Source organism: Bos taurus, chromosome 20 (genome assembly GCF_002263795.3).
Source record: "Bos taurus isolate L1 Dominette 01449 registration number 42190680 breed Hereford chromosome 20, ARS-UCD2.0, whole genome shotgun sequence".
NCBI classification, from domain to species: Eukaryota; Metazoa; Chordata; class Mammalia; order Artiodactyla; family Bovidae; genus Bos; species Bos taurus.
Window position 1 is genome coordinate 38,506,508 of NC_037347.1, and position 21,266 is coordinate 38,527,773.

The 21,266-nt window shown below is 40.5% G+C and overlaps 1 protein-coding gene across 6 annotated transcripts in view; it reads right to left on the reverse strand.

Moving 5' to 3' along the window:
- The window catches only part of SPEF2 (sperm flagellar 2), a 202,549-nt gene that overhangs the window by 137,033 nt on the left and 44,250 nt on the right, over positions 1-21,266 (reverse strand). For all 6 annotated transcript variants that reach the window (XM_059878899.1, XM_002696381.6, XM_010816825.4 and 3 more), the window contains 2 exons: positions 19,115-19,302; positions 13,540-13,708 (listed from right to left, as the gene is read on the reverse strand). In XM_059878899.1, the coding sequence (XP_059734882.1) occupies positions 13,540-13,708; positions 19,115-19,302 (357 nt within the window). The remainder of the gene's footprint in view (positions 1-13,539; positions 13,709-19,114; positions 19,303-21,266) is intronic.

The window sequence follows — 21,266 nt, forward strand, 5'->3', positions numbered from 1 at the left end:
AAATTAAACAAATTTCTTAGTATGCTACAAACTGAAGATGAGTGGCCTAACATTTTTTACATATCTTACCAATATGTAACGATGAGCCAAAGTGAACAACACATTTTTCTATTAAAGGTAGGAATAAGGAAAAGATGTTCATCATTTACATTAATAGTCACATTATTCTGGAAGTTCTAGCCAATGCAAATAAGATAAAGAAAGAAGTAGAAAATTAACATATCTACAAAACACATTCACAGACACAGAGAACAGACTTGTGGTTGCCAAGGGGGAGGCAAGGGAGGGAGGGAAGAACTGGCAGTTTAGGGTTAGCAGATTTAGCAGATGCAAACTAGTATATACAGGATGGATAACTAATAAGGTCCTATTGTACAGCACAGGAAACTCTAATCAATAGCCTGTGATAAAGCATAATGGAAAAGAATATGAAAAGGAATGCACATATATTTATAACTGAAGCATTTTGCTGGACAGCAGAAGTTAACACATCATTGTAAATATCAACAAAATTTTAAAAAAGAAAAGAAAAAGTAGTAGCGCTCCTAGAATTAGCAGCTGAGTTCCTGGTGCAGAGGTAGCTGGTACAACCTGAATTTCCAGTGCTCTGTGCTGGTGACAGTCTTCTCATCAGATCTTGCTGTGATGGTTTTGGTAATTTTCCTTGGAAGTTTAACCTTGAGCATGGTTCTTGAATTTAACCTACTGAGTCACTGAACTACCTAACATATTTTGGATATTTTTTCTGCTTACTTAGCATAAGTCAACTTTTTAAATTGCAGTTAGAAACTTTGACAAAAATAATTGGAATTGATGAGAAATATATAACCTAAGCAGTCTCGCATTTCTACTGACGAGTGTAAGAAAAATGACTTGAATAAAGAGAAATTCAAAAAAGTCCAAAATTATAAGCCACTTAATTCTTCTCCAAAGTAATCTGATTTAATGTAATGAAACAAAAGTGTTAGTGCTATTTATTTATTTTTCCTTCAGGATATCACAAATGGTTGTAAAGTTGAAGCATAAAAAGAACTGTACAGATAAAAATATGTACTTAAAAAGGAAAGAAATGTGGGTTTGTTGCCTAATCAGAGATATTAAAGCACTTATTAATAACTTATGAGGACTTCCTAGGTGGCGCAGTGGTAAAGAATCCACTTGCTAATGCAAGAGATGAAAGAGATGTGGTTCAATCCCTGGTTCGGGAAGATCCCCTGGAGGAGGCATGGCAACCCACTCCAATATTCTTGCCTGGGAAATTCCATGGACAGAGGAGCCTCGTGGGCTACAAGTCCATGTGGTTATAAACAGTCAAACATGACTGAATGAGTACTCAGTGCTTTGTACTCTTGTCAATTCCTTCATCTTTGTATGATAACAATATCTATTTCACAGGGTTGTTATAAAGGTTGAATGAAAGGCCTGTGTGACCACTGACTTTGAATGCTTGACTATTAATAGAAGTTCTCCTGTTGCTGCTTGAAGCACACATGGTAATACCCTTAAGGGAGACAGCAGCCACATTTTTGCCCAACAAGAAGTGCACTGTAATCAGAAAGGCATGCGTCCTCACAAAGGGGTCAGAATAAAGCCCTCTTCCCTCATTGGTTAGTTGTAGAATGTGGTCAGACACAATGGGATAGAATGTTGACCATGAAGAGAACTGAAGGCTTAGGTCAGGCAGAGGACTGAAGCCTGACCAGTGGAGATGGACAGATTGAGGATTTGGTAGAACATATTTTACAGCATCACCTTAAAAATACAGTTGTGAAATTCCTAATAAGACTAAAGATAAAGGGTAAGTAAAGGGAGATGTGTCAGGTTGGACTAAGAACATGATGAGAGAAAAGGAAAACTGAAAAAAGAGGGAAATTAGGCCAGAATAAAGATGACTAGTTCAAGGACAATGGCTATGAGCTAAAGAGACTTTGTTTTTGAAGGTTCTTTTTTTTTTATTCCCAATTCCCAGAACCATGCTGGAACCTAATAGGCATTCAATACTTATTGAATGAATGAGTGAATCAATCAATTGTAGGCTCAATATATGTGAACGAAATAAATGAGTGAATACATGGATATGGCCTCTTATTAATTTTGATTAAATACAAGGATGACTTAGTTCTCCAAATAAGATAGACACAAGCCAACCTAAAATCTAGGATAAGATCAGCAAGAGCCACCCTCACAGATGGAAGTTAACAAGAATCCACAATGCATGAAACTAGCTAACCCTGGAAGCGTGTGTGGAAGCAACAGCTTGTAGTATGATTTCCAAAGAGCTTCTCCGTTAAACCAAGGCATCCTTTTTCATGGCAGCAGGAAGCATCTCAGTTAAAATGTACTAAATTATAAAGAATTTATAAAGTGGGACTTTGTACGAAGTTCTGCCAGAGATTTTTACAGGGTGCTGAGGCGGGGTAAGGAGCAGCCTGACTGAATGAATAGGTAAGGTCTGCTCTAAGGCAAGCTATTATGATCTGGTTAGTTTCATTTTCCTAACTGGATATTTGTCTTGGGTCTCACAGATTACGTTGACTCAGGGTATTCCACGTGACTGGCAGATAATAAAAGTAAGCTGCAGAAATTCTAGCTCTGTTTGTGGCAATTAACTTCCAAGCCTTTCATCTGAGTCCTGGCCTGTTCCAGTTCTGCCTAGCTTCCAGTCAGAAAGCTAGCTTTCTGATGTCTGGCTTCATCTCCATTCTCTAGTCTGGTTCTTACTCAATCTCAGCTTTGATCATTGGCCTGCTCAAAGGACTTGGCTTGATCCCACCTTTGTCTCTTCCTGTTTCTGACTGCTTCAGGTAAATTATCTTGACCACCTTTGTTCCAGCTCAGAACTCAATGAGCCCTGGAGCTAGTTCTCATGGCTGACCTTCTGTTCAGGTCTGTCCTGTCTCCTACCAGAGGGAATCAGATATCACAGAAGCACATCTATTATTATGGCAACATGGAAAGTCTAGTAGCTGCATTCCGGTTACTGTGCTTGGAGGATCTGGTACTCAGTAAGACACCAAATTCCACAGGGAAGTACTAAGGTACAACCTGGTAGCTTTTTGGAGCCTCTGACCTTTGCCTTGCTGTCCCAGACTTTCTCCTCCAACCACCCCCAAACCCTGAGGGAATCTGGAGGAACTGCTTATGTTTGTAATTCAGACTTTAAAGTTTCTTATAACCACCCCCAGTTCTCAGAAGAAGAAAGGGTCGTTGGGTATTCTGCCAGATGGGAAATTCAGCTCATGTAGACTGGCAACCCTACAGGGCTTGACTACTGTGTGGGACCTATTTGAGAGGCAGGTTCCTATCAAAGATGGGAAAGATTGGTGGAAAAATGGATGTTGTGCTCTTTTGCCTCTAACAAGGAGGAAGAAAAGAGGTCCAGTTAGGTGATGGGCAGCTCAATCCTGACCTCTCTTCCAAGAGCTGTCATGTAACAGGCTCTGTATCAAGATCCAGTTCCAAGAAGAACTCAGAACAACCTGAAAAGATGAGCTGGCTGAGTGAGACTGGCAGCCTTTCTAAGGTCACCTGACCCCCAGTCAGGTCAGAGTGTGGTCAGATGTCTGGCTAAGACTTCCTGCCAGACAGACTGGCCCTTGACTTCCAGATGAGGCAGGGGCATGGTGCTGGGCAGCTCTCACTGACTGATGTTGGCATGGGTGCACCTCCGGGGAGAAGGTATGCCACCACATCCCTCTAAGCTAGATTGCTCAGTCTGGACCACATCTTATCTGTGGCCAGGAAGTGCAAGTGTCACCCATGGTAACAAAGGAAAAGCAGATGTTATCACAGCTTCACCTGCTCTGCTCAGCTGAAGACTGTTCTGGCTAGAAGCAGCACTGTGAATAGCCAGTGCCTTCCTATCAATTGATCCCATGGTTAATTCTGGCTCATTAGGAGATTTGAAGAACTGGTTCTGATCCTATAATGGCTTTCACTCAGAAGCCTGCCCACTTCTGTCCCAGAGGCAGTCTTCCCCAGTCTTCTCCAATATTATACTATGGAAACAGACATGTTTACTTCTAGCCTGTCACAAAAGAAGACCCAGGATAACAACATCCATGTACCATCCTTATGGTTATTTTTGGAGGAAAATTCAGACAAGATTGAGTGCGTTTAGGGTGATATGGCTGTAGATGCGAGGGAAGGAGGAAAATTCAAATTGGCTATGGTCAGTCACCAACAAAGTGACAAAGACCACTGTCAAAGCCTACAAGCCCACATGACACCTCCCTATGCAATCCAATAACTCTAGCTTCTGACAAGTTTAGAAATTCAGCAAGCTCAGCAGCTGTGAGCCACAACAGGCTTCTTTTTCCAAAATTCTGTGCTACCAATTACTTGTAAGTCATGCAGCTGGAATCACTGGGCTGATACTTTGTCTTCAGGTTTGATTACCAGGGGTGACTGAGATGAAGCCACTCTAAGAGATCTCCTGTTCCAGACACATTTCAGTTTTACTGAAATGCAAGGACAAATCAGAGGTGAACAGCAGGCAGGAGATTCTGCTTAGCAGTCTGACTCCACATACGCAAAGTGACCCACTGAGATCATGGGAAAGAACACCTTATTTGCCCCGAAATGACAGGCTCCCACTACTGGCTCATTCTGTGTCCTGGCGAGCCAGATGGCCCTCCAAGGCATTGAACGTGACACCCTGGGAGTTGCAGCAGCTGTGTAGCTAGCCTAGCACTTTTCAAAGCTCAGTTGCCTGAGTCTAAAACAAAATAAGAATAAAGTTACTTCATTTCTCCTGATGTCCAAGTGCCCTTGGGACAGCATCACAATGGACTTTGTATCAGATCTCTCTTTGTGCTACAAACAATTCTGGTGGTGGTGACTACCCTCATGAAAACAGTAATCTTCATTCCTTAGATGCTCAAACTATGCTCTGTTCATCATCAGAGAGGTGGCAGTCTCCCTCCAGATCACTTTTTTACTAAAATCTATGGTCTTGCAGACCATAGAACTTTTCCAGAGGCCTCTACATTGGAATTCGCCCATCTGTTGCCATTGACCAGCCAGGGACAGTCAGACAGGCTTGGTTAGAATTTCTCAAATGTCACAAAGCATGGAGACACTATGACTTGCTCTAATCTTGTCACTGCAAAATTCACACGGTTTTTCCAAACAGCATACCTTCTCTCATAATAATGACCACTGTCACTCTATTTTCATGTTTCACTACTAAACATTGATATCTCAAAGAGGTGTGAAAGTGCTAGTCGCTTAGGTGTGTCTGACTGTTTGTGACTCCATGGACTGTAGCCTGCCAGGCTCTTCTGTCCATGGGGTTTCCCAGGCATGAATACTAGAGTGGCTTGCCATTCCCTTCTATAGGGAATCTTCCTGACCCAGATCAAACTCAGGTCTTCTGCACTGTAAGCAGATTCTTTACCATCTGAGCCACCAAAGAGGTATACAACACTCCAAAATAGCTTAGGAATAGCATTGACGAATGAATGAAAGGCTACTGTAGGGTCAGTGTACTCAAGGATATGGCTGACAGACCCGGGTACTGGATAGGAGTGGTGGAGTAAGGCATCATTTGGATGGAAGTTTCTCTAGTCCTCAGCCCAACACATCTGCCCAACACCAAAAGTCAAAGACTTCTTGGATCCATTAAAGTTTTTTGAGGTTACTAACCCCACTGTGTTCTGGCTATATTTATCTACCAGATCCCTAGAGCTATCTCTAAAATACTTGATGGGAAGTCTGAGCAGTTGATTGAAGAGAAGTTGGACTTGTGGTACAGAAGTTGGATCCTATAGTTGTCAAAGTAGGCAAAGGATGAACAAGAAAATCAGGAAGCCGAGGGAAGATTTTCACCACCTTGTCTTGGCTGGTTCTAGATGAGAAGGAGCCAGGGGCAGAATTAGATTCTCCCTATTTTATGTGATCCAGAGCAAATAACAATGAATGGTGAACTTCATATCAGTCACCCAGGGCTCTTCTTTCTGGCTATGTCCTTCTTATTCCTTTTTCCATCCTACTTCTATATAGGTACCAATTCTTTAATTTTGCAAATCATTTCCCTATTCTGGTCTAATGCCTTGATCTTGTTACCTGAATTCAACTGCTCCTACCATGGTTTTCCAATGAACTTAGTTTGTCTTCAACTCTAGTAATTTGAAGCTAAATACTCTGCCAGTGGTAGCTCAGATGGTAAAGCATCTGCCTACAATGTGGGAGACCCAGGTTAAATCCCTGGGTTGGGAAGATCCTCTGGAGAAGGAAATGACAACCCACTCTAGTATTCTTGCCTGGAAAATCCCATGGACTGAGGAGCCTGGTAGGCTACAGTCCATGGGGTTGCAAAGAGTTGGACACGACTGAGTGACTTCACTTTGTTTTCACTCTACCAGTGACCCAGGCTCCCCTTCCATTACATAATACACATACCCCACAGGCACAGTGCCAGACTTCTGGCCAAGCCTATTCCAGTCATCTGAAGTTCTTGGCCCACAATAGTGGGGGTTAGCCTTCTTGGGGCTAAGCCATCTATAGGTATACTTTTGAAAACGAATACAATGATTTTTTGCTTTGTGAGTTAGTATCAGTACACTTGATGGTCATTAATGAGTATTCTAGGGCATAATGGTGATTCTACCAGGACACAGCTACATGATGAAGCCTAGTCTAGAAAGCCTTACCATTTGAAGAGAAATTTAGAGAGTTGGGCTTTTTTGATAGCTCATTTGGTAAAGAATCTGCCTGCAATGCAGGAGACCCAGTTTTGATTCCTGGGTCAGGAAGATCCACTGGAGAAAGGAAAGGCTACCCACTCCAGTATTCTAGCCTGGAGAATTCCACAGTCTGTACAGTACATGGGGTTGCAAGGAGTTGGACACAACTGAGCAACTTACACTTCACTTAGGTAGTTGGAGGCAAAAATTTAAGCAAAGACAAAAGAACATTACAGCTATGAAATGCATACGGCAAACATGAGAACATTCTGTTCAGTAACAAGCTTCCTTCTTGGCTCCTATTTTAGAGGTGGATCATGATTCTGGTTATCTACTTTGGGAAATGTTTGTATTTTAGCAGGTTCCTCTGATGCATCCATTCTTGTCTTCAGCACACATGATAATATGGGGCATCAGGTACAAAGGCTGGCAGAATTGTTAGAGCACAATGCCCCGGCAGAAAATCTCCCCTCCCATCATATAAGCAACTATTTACTCTACCTACTTAACAGTCACATATATTCTTGCATGTTTGAAACTAAAAGATAAAACCATCATAATTTCATAGTCAGAAGGTAAGTCATTAAGACTTCTTTCCCAGAAGGGCACAAAAGAGGCCATGAAACAATTTCATTTGAAACCAGGGATTCTTTTTTTTTTTTTTTTAATTAGTTTTGCCAAATATCAAAATGAATCCACCACAGGTATACACGTGTTCCCCATCCTGAACCCTCCTCCCTCCTCCCTCCCCATACCATCCCTCTGGGTCGTCCCAGTGCACTAGCCCCAAGCATCCAGTATCATGCATAGAACCTGGACTGGCAACTCGTTTCTTACATGATATTTTACATGTTTCAATGCCATTCTCCCAAATCTTCCCACCCTCTCCCTCTCCCACAGAGAAACCAGGGATTCTTTACTTAACTAGTAAGTTTGCGCTTTGAGACATTTTATAAGTGTCTTGAATAAACATATATGTAATGGACTGAATTCTGTCTCTCCAAAATTCATATGTTGTGTCTCTCCACTGTAATGGTATTTGGAGGTGGGGCCTTTGGGTGGCAGTTAGATTTAGATGAGGTTAAAGAGGAGAGTGCAAAAGTTGGCTTAAAACTCAACATTCAGAAAACTAAGATCATGGCATCTGGTCCCATCACTTCATGGGAAATAGATGGGGAAACAGTGGAAACAGTGTCAGACTTTATTTTGGGGGGCTCCAAAATCACTGCAAATGGTGATTGCAGCCATGAAATCAAAAGACGCTTACTCCTTGGAAAGTTATGACCAACCTAGATAGCATATTGAAAAGCAGAGACATTATTCTGCCAACAAAGGTCTGTCTAGTCAAGGCTATGGTTTTTCCAGTGGTCACGTATGGATGTGAGAGTTGGACTGTGAAGAAAGCTGAGCGCTGAAGATTTGATGCTTTTGAAGTGTGGTGTTTGAGAAGGCTCTTGAGAGTGCCTTGGACTGCAAGGAGATCCAACCAGTCCATTCTAAAGGAGATCAGTTCTGGGTGATCATTGGAGGGACTGATGCTGAAGCTGAAACTCCAATAATTTGGCCACCTCATGCGAAGAGTTGACTCATTGGAAAAGACTCTGATGCTGGGAGGGATTGGGGGCAGGAGGAGAAGGGGACAACAGAGGATGAGATGGCTGGATAGCATCACTGACTCGATGGACATGAGTTTGGGTGAACTCCGGGAGTTGGTGATGGACAGGGAGGCCTGGTGTGCTGCGATTCATGGGGTCACAAAGAGTTGGACACGACTGAGCAACTGAACTGAACTGATAAGGGTGGAGGCTCCGTGACAGGATTAGGGTCCTTTGAAGAAGAAGAAGAAGAGAGATCAAAGTTCTCTTTATGTCTCCTCTATGTGAGGACATGACAAGAAGGTGGCCGTCAGAAATTCAGAAAGAGCGTTCTCATCAGGAAATCAAATCAGCTGGAATTTTGGTCTTGGATTTCCCAGAACTATGAGAAATAAATCCCTGTTGTTGAAGCCACCAAGTCTACAGTATTTTCTTTTGGTAGCCTGAGCTAATACAATGCATATCTTTAAACATACACACTCAAACAACACAGCAACCACAATTAAAAAAAAAAGACCTCTTCACATGACCTTAAGACTCATCTACTAAAATCTATCACTTTACTTCAGTCAGTTATCCAGCAACACCTCCTGAGTAACACAGGCTTCAAACTGATATTCAGCTCACAGGAACAAATTCACTCAGTTGGGTTCTACTCTTTGTGACCCCAAGGACCATACAGTTCATGGAATTCTCCAGGCCAGAATACTGGAGTGGGTAGCCTTTCCCTTCTCTAGGGGATCTTCCCAACTGAAGGATTGAATCCCGGTTTCCCACATTGCAAGTGGATTCTTTACCAGCTGAGCCACAAGGGAAGCCCAAGAGCACTGGAGTGGGTAGCCTATCCCTTTTCCAGCGGATCTTCCCAACCCAGGAATTGAACTGGGCTCTCCTGTATTGCAGGAGGATTCTTTACCAACTGAGCTATCAGGGAAGCCTGATTAAATACTAAACCATAAAAATTTGGGTTGTTCACTGGGAAGTCAGAGAGCCACACAAGAGCTAGGCTGGAGAGTCTGCTGTCAAATGCCAAATCTAAAGAGCCACTGGATAAACAACAAAGGCTGGAGTTGGAGAGTAAGAAGAAGTTAGTATTTGGATAGTGCCTTTGGGCCAGATAAGTCAGATGAAACTTATATAGGAAGACAGACCTCCCCATGGCTCATTTAGTCCCACAACCCTATTTCCAACTGGGAAAAAAAATCCAGTGATAATAAGTTCTATTGTATAAATAAATTTGGGGATATATCTGCAGTAGTGACAAGAATATGAATGTTAAACCCTAACATATACAGCTACATCTTAAAGTCTAGTTAATGTAAATCATGAGTCAAAGTGTTGCTGATAAAAACATTCATTACAACACACATTGTAGGGTTAATCTAACAACTACAGCAAACTCAAGAGATCATTAAATAGCAATTTTCATTGAAAACAAAAATAACAGCAATGAAAAACTATGACCAGCATCAGACAACACGGATGATGTGCTGGACACAAAGTATCCTCCTTCCAAATTGTAGGAATTCCAATTACACCTTGCTCTTGGGCATGCACAGTAGAGCCCTCAAATTGCCAAGTGCTTTGTGGTAGGGACTTCTTAGAAATATCTGCATCAGCAGGAAACCATGGCCATGAGCTAAATTTAGTTTGAATACCCAGTTATAGTAACTCAAACTCATTCAGTAGCTAATTGCTAATAAGCAGCTTATGTTAAAATGAAATACTATGGACCTGTGAGTCCTTTGCCTGTAAGAAGCATGGAAGGGATTTGCATTTGGGGGAGTTTGGGGTTTACCAACAGGAGTCCACCGAATAACTGAGAACCAGTGGCTGCTGTGTGAGGGCCGTGCTGTCAACTGAACTGGAGCAGTTGCGCTCTTGGCTTAGCCTGTTGTTCATGGTCCATAGGATTTTGGACTCCTCCCCACTTTCCATTAAACAACTGTTTCTTATCCTGTAGTGGTTGCTTGGGAATCCCAGTAGGGTATGGCTCTATGAGGAGGCTTCTGCCTCCCTCTTAGGAGAGATAAATTATATTTTTGGCCACACCATTCCTGGTCCAGAGTTCTCTCACATGTAGCCATTCTAAGAAGAGAGTATGATGATTGGGAAATAATGTGAGGAAAAGGAGTCAAATTTTTGGTGGCTATATATGACATGGACATGAGCAAAAAATTGTTCTTATGTTAGTTTCTAGGTTCAATATTTACATTTTTTAAAAAACATGATAGCTTTCTCTAACCAAGTTTTAAAAGTATGATCTCAAAACCAGGAAGCATCAGTTCTATACAGATGGTAGATACTGGTGTTCAGTTGCTAGCTGTGTCTGATTCTTTGAAACCTCATGGACTATAGCATGCCAGACTTCCCTGTCCTTCACAATCTCCCAGAGTTTGCTCAAACTCATGTCCATTGAGTTGGTGATACCATCCAACCATCTCATCCTCTGTCACCACCTTCCCCTCCTGCACTCCATCTTTCCCAGACTCAAGGTCTTTTCCAATAAGTTGGCTCTTCGAATTAGGTAGCCAAGGTATTGGATGGATGGATGGTGGATTATAGGCGCTAATAAAATATGCTAAGAATGTAAACTTTTTGAAGATCAATTTTTAAGCTATGCATTTGGCTGAAGGATTAAAAATTCTGAGCAAAGTTAGCACTTTGCCAAAACTGTTCCATGTTTATTAAGCCACATGTGTTGATCCCCTGTCTCTTGTGAAAGACTATTTAAGCCAGAGGATAAGATGGTTGGATGGCATCACTGACTTGATGGACATGAGTTTGAGCAAGCTCTGGGAGTTGGTGATGGACAGGGAAGCCTGGAGTGCTGCAGTCCATGGGGTCACAAAGAGTCAGACATGACTGAGCAGCTGAACTGAACTGAACTGATTTAAGCCAGATAATGTATTTTCAAAGTTGAGACATTTATTTTTTACTTAAATGCAAAACATTTAACAAGTATCTGAAGAAATGAAAGTTCTAATAATAGGGAATAATAAAGGACTGTTTACAATACATCCGTTAACACCCGTATATGGTATAGTTTCTATCACAAAGTCAAAAGGAACACAGTATATAAACACATATCAGATATTCTAAGGTAATATTCACTTCCAGGACAACAGCAAAATCCAGAAACAAAATACATTGCATTTTCAGACGTTCACATACTCCTAAAAAATGTTTATAATTTGCTGCAAAAGAAATGTACCAGCTGCTTCAGGATGTGGCTAAGACAAGCATGTTCCTGTGGTAACAATTTCCCAAACAAGAAAAAAAGTTAAAAAGACAAGTTTTTGCTAAGCTGCAGACTACCAGGTCTCTTGATTTATGAAAGCAACAAGATAGATCTGGTTAAGAAATAATTCAGAAAGAAGTATTTCATGAGTCAGCAAAATCTGTCAAATAAAATGACTTTGAATCTACAATGGAAATAAATACCTTCACATAGGTTGAGAATGTCAAAGAATTTTATTAGGGAGCATTGTATTTTAGGTTGACATACTAGATCTAGAATATTCTGCTGCTGCTAAGTCGCTTCAGTCATGTCCGACTCTGTGCGACCCCATAGACGGCAGCCCACCAGGCTCCCCCGTCCCTGGGATTCTCAAGGCAAGAACACTGGAGTGGGTTGCCATTTCCTTCTCCAATGCATGAAAGCGAAAAGCGAAAGTGAAGTCGCTCAGTCGTGTCTGACCCTCAGCGACCCCATGGACTGCAGCCTTCCAGGCTCCTCCGTACGTGGGATTTTCCAGGCAAGAGTACTGGAGTGGGGTGCCAAAATTCTATAACCATGCAAATAAATATGAACATATATCCTATGAGGTTCTGGTCAATCCTTAATAAGCAATTATTTTAGTGAGATGTATATATAGACTTACCCAATTAAAATATGATATACATTTAGTTTCTCATAATAACAACAAAGTCTCTCTCTTTATAAAACGCTTATCTTCTTTTAATATTTTCATATTAGTGTTATTTTACACTTTGCCCTGTTTATTGTCACTCATTCATTTTATTTGTGCCTTCTTTCAATAAACATTGAGTATTTGCTAAATATCAGGAAATGATTGGGTCAAATTATCTTTTTTTTCCATATTGTACTTACTACCCTTCTAAAACTCATTCAATCATATTTCTCCAGAACTTCTATCCCATAGCTATTTGTTTCACATCTTTCCTGCTAAAGGTGAGATGAAGTGGGATAGGGAGGGCAGGGTGGTCAGGAAAGAAATTAGTACATATTATGTGCTTTCACGGAGAAGGCAATGGTACCCTACTCCAGTACTCTTGCCTGGCAAATCCCATGGATGGAGGAGCCTGGTGGGCTGCAGTCCATGGGGTCACACAGAGTCGGACACGACTGAGCGACTTCACTTTCACTTTTCACTTTCATGCACTGGAGAAGGAAATGGCAACCCACTCCAGTGTTCTTGCCTGGAGAATCCCAGGGACGGGGGACCCTGGTGGGCTTCCGTCTATGGGGTGGCACAGAGTCGGACACGACTGAAGCGACTTAGCAGCAGCAGCAGCATGTGCATTCAACATGTATTGTACTTGGCTAAGTGTTTAACACATATTATCTTAAACAAGTTTCGCAACAACACAATAAGATAGTCATATTGGTATCCCCATTTAATATATCAGATATGAAATCAAGACTCTTAGCACTTAAGGCCTCATAGTTAGCAGTTGGCAGTGCCAGGAATGAGATCTCAGTCTGGTTTATCCCAATGGTCTTTCAGCAGCTCTTTTAAGAAGCACAGCTGGCACCCATATTAAAATAATAAAAAAAAAAAACCACTGAATCAAATTATTGAATAAAAATGCATCTATGTCACTCAAAAACTCAGATCTTCTCCCCTCTTATTTTCCTCTAAAAGCAATATGCTATGTAGATAAATTACTAGGAAAACACATTTAACCAGGGGTTTTGAAGCAAAGGTAGATAGCTCACACAAAGAAAACTGCTAATGAATAAATTAAAAACTTCAAACTTCTGAAATCCACCTATTGCATTATGCTTAGTTTTATTTCAGACCACTCTCCAATATTACTGGAAGTAATAGATAATGGATTATGAATAGGCTAGGCATTTAAGTTATTACTATAAATACAAATTAAACTAAGGGAACACAAAACACCCCATTTTATTTAATAGAGATGAAGAGAAATAATATCACAAAATTAATGCTAAAGCAATGGCATTTATTATGTTGCATGCTCTTTAATTATTCCACATTGATAGGTACCTTATATTCTTCATAATCATTGTTATCTAGCAAGTTCCTTTTCTCCAGTTCTATAAGGTGTTCTGCAGAGAGCTTAGTTGGTAAATGTCTAAGAGAGGCTTGCTCATATATGGGTTTTCCATGAAAAAACAGTTCCTTCCAATCATGCATCAACTTATATGGGATCAGGCTACAGCAACAAAGGAAAAAAAAAAGGTTGAGATAAATCAATGGTTAGTTAAATACACATCTTAAATCTTAGCCTTTCTATTACCATGTTCATTTCCCAGGGTCTGCTATTTGAGGCCAGAGGTTCCACTTACTATGACATTCCTAACAGCCAGTAAAATGGCTGAAACTTAGTAGTATGAATGAATGAATGTTACCTAAAGCCAAACTTGCTTTGACTGTGCACTAAAAGCACACTATATCTAAAAATAATGACCACTAATCATAAAACTTAGGTTCTTTGATTTCCAGCTGTGATACTAAATGGCTGTACAAGCTTTGAATATCATTTAACTGTTCCAATATCAGTGTCCTCTTTTGCAAAATAGACTAAATACTTTCCAAGGCCCCTTTAATATGATAACTAGTTTGCATATTTGCAAGTAATTGTAACAGAAAAATCCAAGGTATGGTGGCTTTTATTGTCACTGAACATCTGGTAACCTTTGCAATTATTTTTCAGTACTTTTTCTATTTAAGTCAGATGAATGACTTGGAGGTAGTCAGGACAGAGTAATCAAAAAATAGTTCCAAGAGGAACAAAATGTGCAAAAGAAGGAAAGAGCCTAACATAACTCAGATGCATTTCTCTAAAAATAGTGGGACTAGAGCTTGAAATTACAACCTAAAAAGCTGTATTTCATCGTGAGACATGCTACAACATGCATAAACCTTGAAGACATCATACTAAAATGAAATAAGCCAGATACAAAAGGACAAATATGATTTTACTAATATGTGGTACCTAAAATAGACAGATTCATAGAAACGGAGAACAGAACAGAGGTTACAAGGGGCTGGAGGGAAGGGGAATGGGGAGTTATTATGTAATGGGTACATCACTTCAGTTTGGGATGATGAAAAAGTTCTGGAGATAGATGATGGGAATGGTTGCACAACAGTGTGACTGTACCCAATGCTAGTGAACTTTGAAAGGGTTGGAAGTCACTTAAAAAAGGTTAAAATGGTAAATTTTATGTTGTGTATTTTTATCCACAACAGTAGTTTTTCATTAAATGCAAACCTCAAATATATTTTGTTTTCCATTAATAAAATATTTATATTTATTAGAGATTACAGAGATATGAAGTTTTTAAACTAATATACTCAGGCACAGAAAAATTCTAACATAAGAATTATTAAAATGGCATGGGCTCCTGCGTTGAAGGAAATGACTAACAACTTATATATTGTCAAAAACTTAATGTGGCAATTACTGAATCAATATTCTCTTATCTGAATATTGATAATTTTGTTAAGTCTTAACAAAAGTCAGTTCATGTAAGAAGTCTGATACCAAAAATATCCCTGTGCTCTTGGAAAAAAAAAATGTTGATAACATCTTGTTTAGGAAAGTACAGAGAGAATAACGTTATCTTGACAGTTAGTAGTAGAGACTAAAAAGATCTTAACATATATGTGTAAACACTGTATTGACTTGCAAGTAAAATACACTTAAAAGCAAATGACCCCTTCAAAGTTTGATATTAATGCTCCTGGAATTTTAAAATTTTGTGTATTTTTCATTAAAATAAAAATGACTTCATATAATCAATGTTCTCTCAATATTAATTTTCACAAAGTAGGATTTAGAGAGTAACAGAAGTCAGACTAGTATACGACTCTACAAAATATTATGATAGTCAAAAACAGTGCACACAGGAAGTCCTCACCTTACTAGTTAAGTTTGTGCTCTGTAAGGGGATTTTTAGGTCACCTATTTGACACAGAAATAATCCTTCTATGGGTGAAAAGAAAACTCAACGTTGCCCCTAGGACAGGTGATTACCGTCTAGCTCCTTTCATGCTAGCCCCCAGCCAGCAGGGATGAGACTATCTCCACAGCCTCACCCAACAGAGGCGTTCATGGAGCAGGTATGTGAGAAACCCGCTTCTCACAGTCTCCTTTCCAGTCTCTACCACGGGTGGCATTCTCTGACTGGCAGCTGTGTGATTCTCTCCTGATGTGATCACAAGGTGTTCTCTCTATATGCATCTTTTCTATTTCTTATAAGGACACCAGGCATCTTTAATCAGGGCCCCACCTTCCATGGGTATGACCTGATCTTAAATAATCAGTGAAGACTATCTCCAAACAATGTTACACTCTGGGATATGGGGCGGGTAGAATTTTTAATATAGCTTTCTGGGGCAGGGGAACAATTCAACCCATATATAAGCACTTCTATATTGCTTTTTAGACACAAAATTTCAAAGTAAAGGCCCCTTAAAAACTTATGCTATTAATAACTCTGGAAATTTCATTTTATATATTTCGTTTTTACATTCAGTTTGAACTCTCCCTGGTTTTTGGTATGATGCACGGCTTTTCTTTTTATTGAAGTCTGCACATTTTTGGATCATGCTATGACACTCTGGATCGTGAATAAGCCTTCTGTTCTAGCTGTTTTTTTCTGACATTGCTTGAGCAAGGGAAGGAGAAGGGGCCATCATGTTACTGACCAGTGTGGACAAAAGTCCCCATGTGGACTTCCTCATCACCTGAGGGAAGGGCATCTTTGTTGCTGATGAAGGAGGTGGCAGTTCTGTCCCCTCACAAGGTCTCTACCACAGTGGTGGTGGCCTTGTGACCACCGGGCGATGGTGAACGTCCTGAACCTCCCTTGGCTCCTCTAACATGACCTTCATGGGGAGGGAGCAGTGGTCAGTTGTGCCTGGTAGGGGTGGAAGTCCATGCTTCCTACCTGGCCTCTGGGATTGTACCCTGGTGGGGGTGATGGGGTCCCTTGTTACAGTCTTGTGAGGGTGGAAGACAGGCTCCCTCCTTGCCTTTGCTGGCCGAGGTGGAAGTGGGACTACATTTTTCTTGCATGTGATAGTTGGAAAAGACTGGTTATCGTCTGAAAGTTTTTCATCTTGCTAGGCTGCTCCTTAACTGACTAGAGACAGCAGGTTCTTGTTGGGTCTATTTTTTGTCTACACCATTAGTATCTCTGTTTCCAGAATATTCAGTTCCAATCTGGGATGTGTGAGGCAAAAAGAGAAAGAACTGAGGAAGCTCGTTACAGAGTCCTGAGGTCATCAGCCAGTCCCACTTCTTCCTTCCATCTTCAGAGCCTTCTTATGCTTGTTTCATTCACAATGTCCAGGGTTTTTCATTGTACTTAGTGGGAGAAATAGGGAAAGGGGCATCCACTCCATTTTCCCACAGTAGAACAAGATTTCTGTTTATGTTTTAATTTTGAATTATGAGCTTTTACTTAGGGAAACCAAGCTGCACTTCCCCCACTCTGAATTATCTTTTTATGTTTTTATATTTAACTCTACTATATTCTATTTTTTATTCTATTACTCTGTTTTTATCTTATTACTCTATTTTTATCATCATAATGCATTGTATCACCTTTCAATTTTTAGTCTTACTTTTCTTTTCTCAATCTTGTACCATTATAGTTTTATTTTCAAATGTCTTCATCATTATGTTATTGCATTTAGTAGTTTTTATACAGCATTATGTCAGAAACATATTTTTGAACTGTGGTGTTAGAGAAGACTCTTGAGAGTCCCTTGGACTGTGGGGAGATCAAATCAGTCAATCGTAAAGGAAATCGGTCCTGAATATTCATTGGAAGGACCAATGCTGATGCTCAAATACTTTGGCCACCTGAGGCGAAGAACTGACTCATTGGAAAAGACCCTGATGTTAAAACACCAATACAGTATATTAACACATATATATGGAATTTAGAAAGATGGTAACAATAACCCTGTGTACGAGACAGCAAAAGAGACACTGATGTATAGAACAGTCGTATGGACTCTATGGGAGAGGGAGAGGGTGGGAAGATTTGGGAGAATGGCATTGAAACATGTAAAATATCATGTATGAAACGAGATGCCAGTCCAGGTTCGATGCACGATACTGGATGCTTGGGGCTAGTGCACTGGGACGACCCAGAGGGATGGTATGGGGAGGGAGAAGGGAGGAGGGTTCAGGATGGGGAACACATGTATACCTGTGGCGGATTCATTTTGATATTTGGCAAAACTAATACAATTATGTAAAGTTAAAAAAAAAAAAAAAAAAGACCCTGATGTTGGGAAAGATTGAAGGCAGGAGGAGAAGCGGACGACAGAGGATGAGATGGTTGGATGGCATCACCGACTCAATGGATATGAGTTTGAGCAAGTTCCCAGAGTTGGTGATGGACCGGGAAGCCTGGCGTGCTGCAGTCCATGGCGTCACAAAGAGTCAGATAAGGAGCAACTGAACTGAACTGATGTCAGAAACATGGCTGTCAGGGTGAGAGCAGTGGAGAAAGTTCCTGTCAAGTCCAGAGGTGATGGGATTATCTCCCCATCTTCTATTGACCCTGAATATCATGGGGCCTTCATTCTTTTCACTGTGGGTTTTCAAGAAGATCTCAGTCTGGATAACATCAAAAGTGTACAGACTTAAGTGGAGTGCCTTATCCTTTTGGTTTTGCTGAGATCTGCCGTGATAGCACTCCCCTTCAGCTTCCAGCAAAGGACATCACAAGAAATTGGTCTCTGAAGCCAGATGCCATATTTGCTTAAAAGCTGTTGCTGAGATCATTCTCCACAGATCCACTACACTACTTGTATCTTAGCTGGGGCCACAAGAGAAAACCATTTTTCTAAATTGAGAACCAAGAAGAGTGATGTATTCTGTAAAGAGCTAGAAACGGAAATTAGACATCATATGACAAACTGTGTTGCTCTTTTTGCTTTTTCCACCTGGAAGCACAGATAAAATTTGCAGCTCAGTTGCAGGAACTGGCTATCTACTGACACCTCTATAACTATGTTTCAACGTATTCCTTGTTTTTAACTTTCTACTTTATCTGGCAGTGCTGAATGGCTTGCATGATCTCAGTTCGCCAAGCAGGGATTTAATCCAGGCTATGCCAGTGAAAGCCCAGAATCCTAACAGCTAGACAACCGGGAAGTCCTATCCTTTTGTTCTGATTTTGGCATACAGTGTATTCTTAATATTTTCTCTACTGTTAAATGTTTCCTTACAAATAGGTCGACTCCTTTTAGAAAGAATGTGCAATGAAAAGTGATTTTGATTAGTAAAACAAAAAACTTTAATTTCAGTCTTCTAGGAAGTTCCTAATATCTTAAATAAATTATTATAGTCATCTTTATAAATTATAGAGAATTTAGACACAAGGTTTAAATGTTAAAATACATAAATACAAATTAAATCAGGCTAGTAACTGGGTGAAATAAGTCTGTAATCAAGGTATTCTGGACCCCACTTCTTAGTCTTTGAAGAATAATCACTGTCTCTCTTTACTCATCAATTTAGTGCCACAATCTTACTCTTTTCTCATTTTCTTTGGTGTCTCTATTGTATTAACTATAAAAAAACAACACTTACTTATTTGTCAACAATCGATAGTCTGCCACCTTAGTGGACAAATCAAGTATCTGATCCAAAATTTCTGCACATATCGAGTAATGCTTTTCGTAACGAGCTTGAGCTCTTTCTATGGCGATCTGCTCATGAATTTCCTTATCTCTGAGGGCTTGTTCTTCAAAATCAATCTTGGCTTGTCTGGCTAAAGCCTGAGAAGGAAAAGACATAGATTTTAAAGATTTGATTTTGTATTGGGGTACAGCCAATTAACAAACAATGTTGTGACAGTTTCAGATGAACAGCAAAGGGATTCAGTCATACATATACATGTATCCATTTTCCCCCAAACTCCTCTCCCATAAATCACCATAACTGGACAGTGATTCAGTAAAAATAATGTCATCATTTCAATACCAAAAAAAAAAAAAACTCTAAATAGAATGAAACCTCCTTTTATATCAGGAAAATGATAAATCATAAGAGAGTACTTTCTCCTTAATACATTAAGTACTAAATATCATGGTAAAGACAATTTATTAGAAATAGTTCACCCTTAGCTTATGTTATCAGCAAAACCTAGTGCAGAGAAAAGTATTCTGCATGGATTAATGATAAATTAGATCTGAAGTATTTAAGAAGTCCTGAGTTCATGGGCTGCAAAGAGAGTTGGGGGTCACAGAGAAACAGGCAAGTTGTGCAGGGCACCAGGCATAGCCGGCCCCTTCGTGCCCATCTCAGAAGACAAATTAATCTAACATATCTACTCTGGCTAATGCCCAATGTCTTTTAGCATGAGACTTATGGAATACTGACTTATACTTAGAAAATACTTTGGAAATTCCCTGATTATACTGGCTTGAGAATATCATACATTTGCCAACAAATGTTAAATGTGTTTAGACAATGAAGCCTTCTGCTGTTACAGCCTTAATAAATTGATAAATTCATAAAGACATGTATTTATATAGAAAGTAAGAAAATATTTAAATGGTTTGGCATCACTCTCTGCTTGGTTTGCATTCTTATTTTGTTTAGGGAACCCTTTCCTTATACCAAGTAAAAGGCCAAACTTGGCACAACCAAATGTTTTCAAATAGTTATACCAACTCCTTGAGAAATTCAATCATGTGCTGACATGCTCCAGAAACAAGACCTGCCTCCCAGTGTAACCTACCTCCCAAGATAACCCAATGAATGTACAGTGGTGGTTAATGTGGGCCTAGAGGAGCTGTGGTTGAATTCAAGCCTCAGTTTGTACAGGGATCAAGTCCTAGCTGCGGGCATGGCATGAGTGCTCAGCTGCTGGATTGTAGCTCCCCAGGCTTCTCTGTCCCTGGGATTTTCCAGGCCAGAATATTGGGGTGGTGTGTCATTTCCTACTCCAAGTGATCTTCTCAACCCAGGAACCAAACCCGCGCCTTCAGTGTCTCCTGCATTGGCAGGCAGATTCTTTACCACTGCACCGCCTGGGAAGCCCCACTAGCTACGGGACCTGGGCCAAACTGAAAGCTCCTACATCTCCATTTCTCTACTGTGAGGCCGGGATGGTATAAAGACTTGGCATGAACAGAAATTAACTGTGAGAGCAAATACCTTAGTCACAAGGGGCGAAATACATGACAATGGGCTGCTGCTGTCCACTGAATCAAAGGGGAGCTTCATTTGTTTTGCTGTTGCTGCTTTATTTTGTTAGTTTGCTTTATTTTTGCTGGGAAAGGAGTTAGCTTAGGTGACCTCTAAGGTAGATTCTGAACATTTGGCAGTTCAGGAATTACACTAGTACTTGTTATTGTTGCTGTATTGCTTCATAGGCCCTGTTGTCATGGAGAAAGCACCTGGTTTAAGCGTAAGTATGCTTACGGCATGCTTCTCAAAGTGTGGAGGGAAGAGAAATCCAAGAGTCTAGGAGAAGTCAGGTGAGACTTTATGGAGCGAGCCAGTGAAATGGGTTGTGAGGTGGGTTTATTGATACTACAAAGAGCCTGGAAGGCATGTGGAATATTTAGGATGCTATGGAACTCAAACCTCAGGAGCCCAGGAATTCCTTCTGCAGGAACAAAGCAGCTTCCTCTCAGTTCTCCTCCCTCCCTTCCTCTCTCCTCACTCTCTCTTTCCTTCCAGGCCTTTCTTCCTTCTTTTTTAGCCTCAGAGTCTGCTATTTCTACCCCTTTCT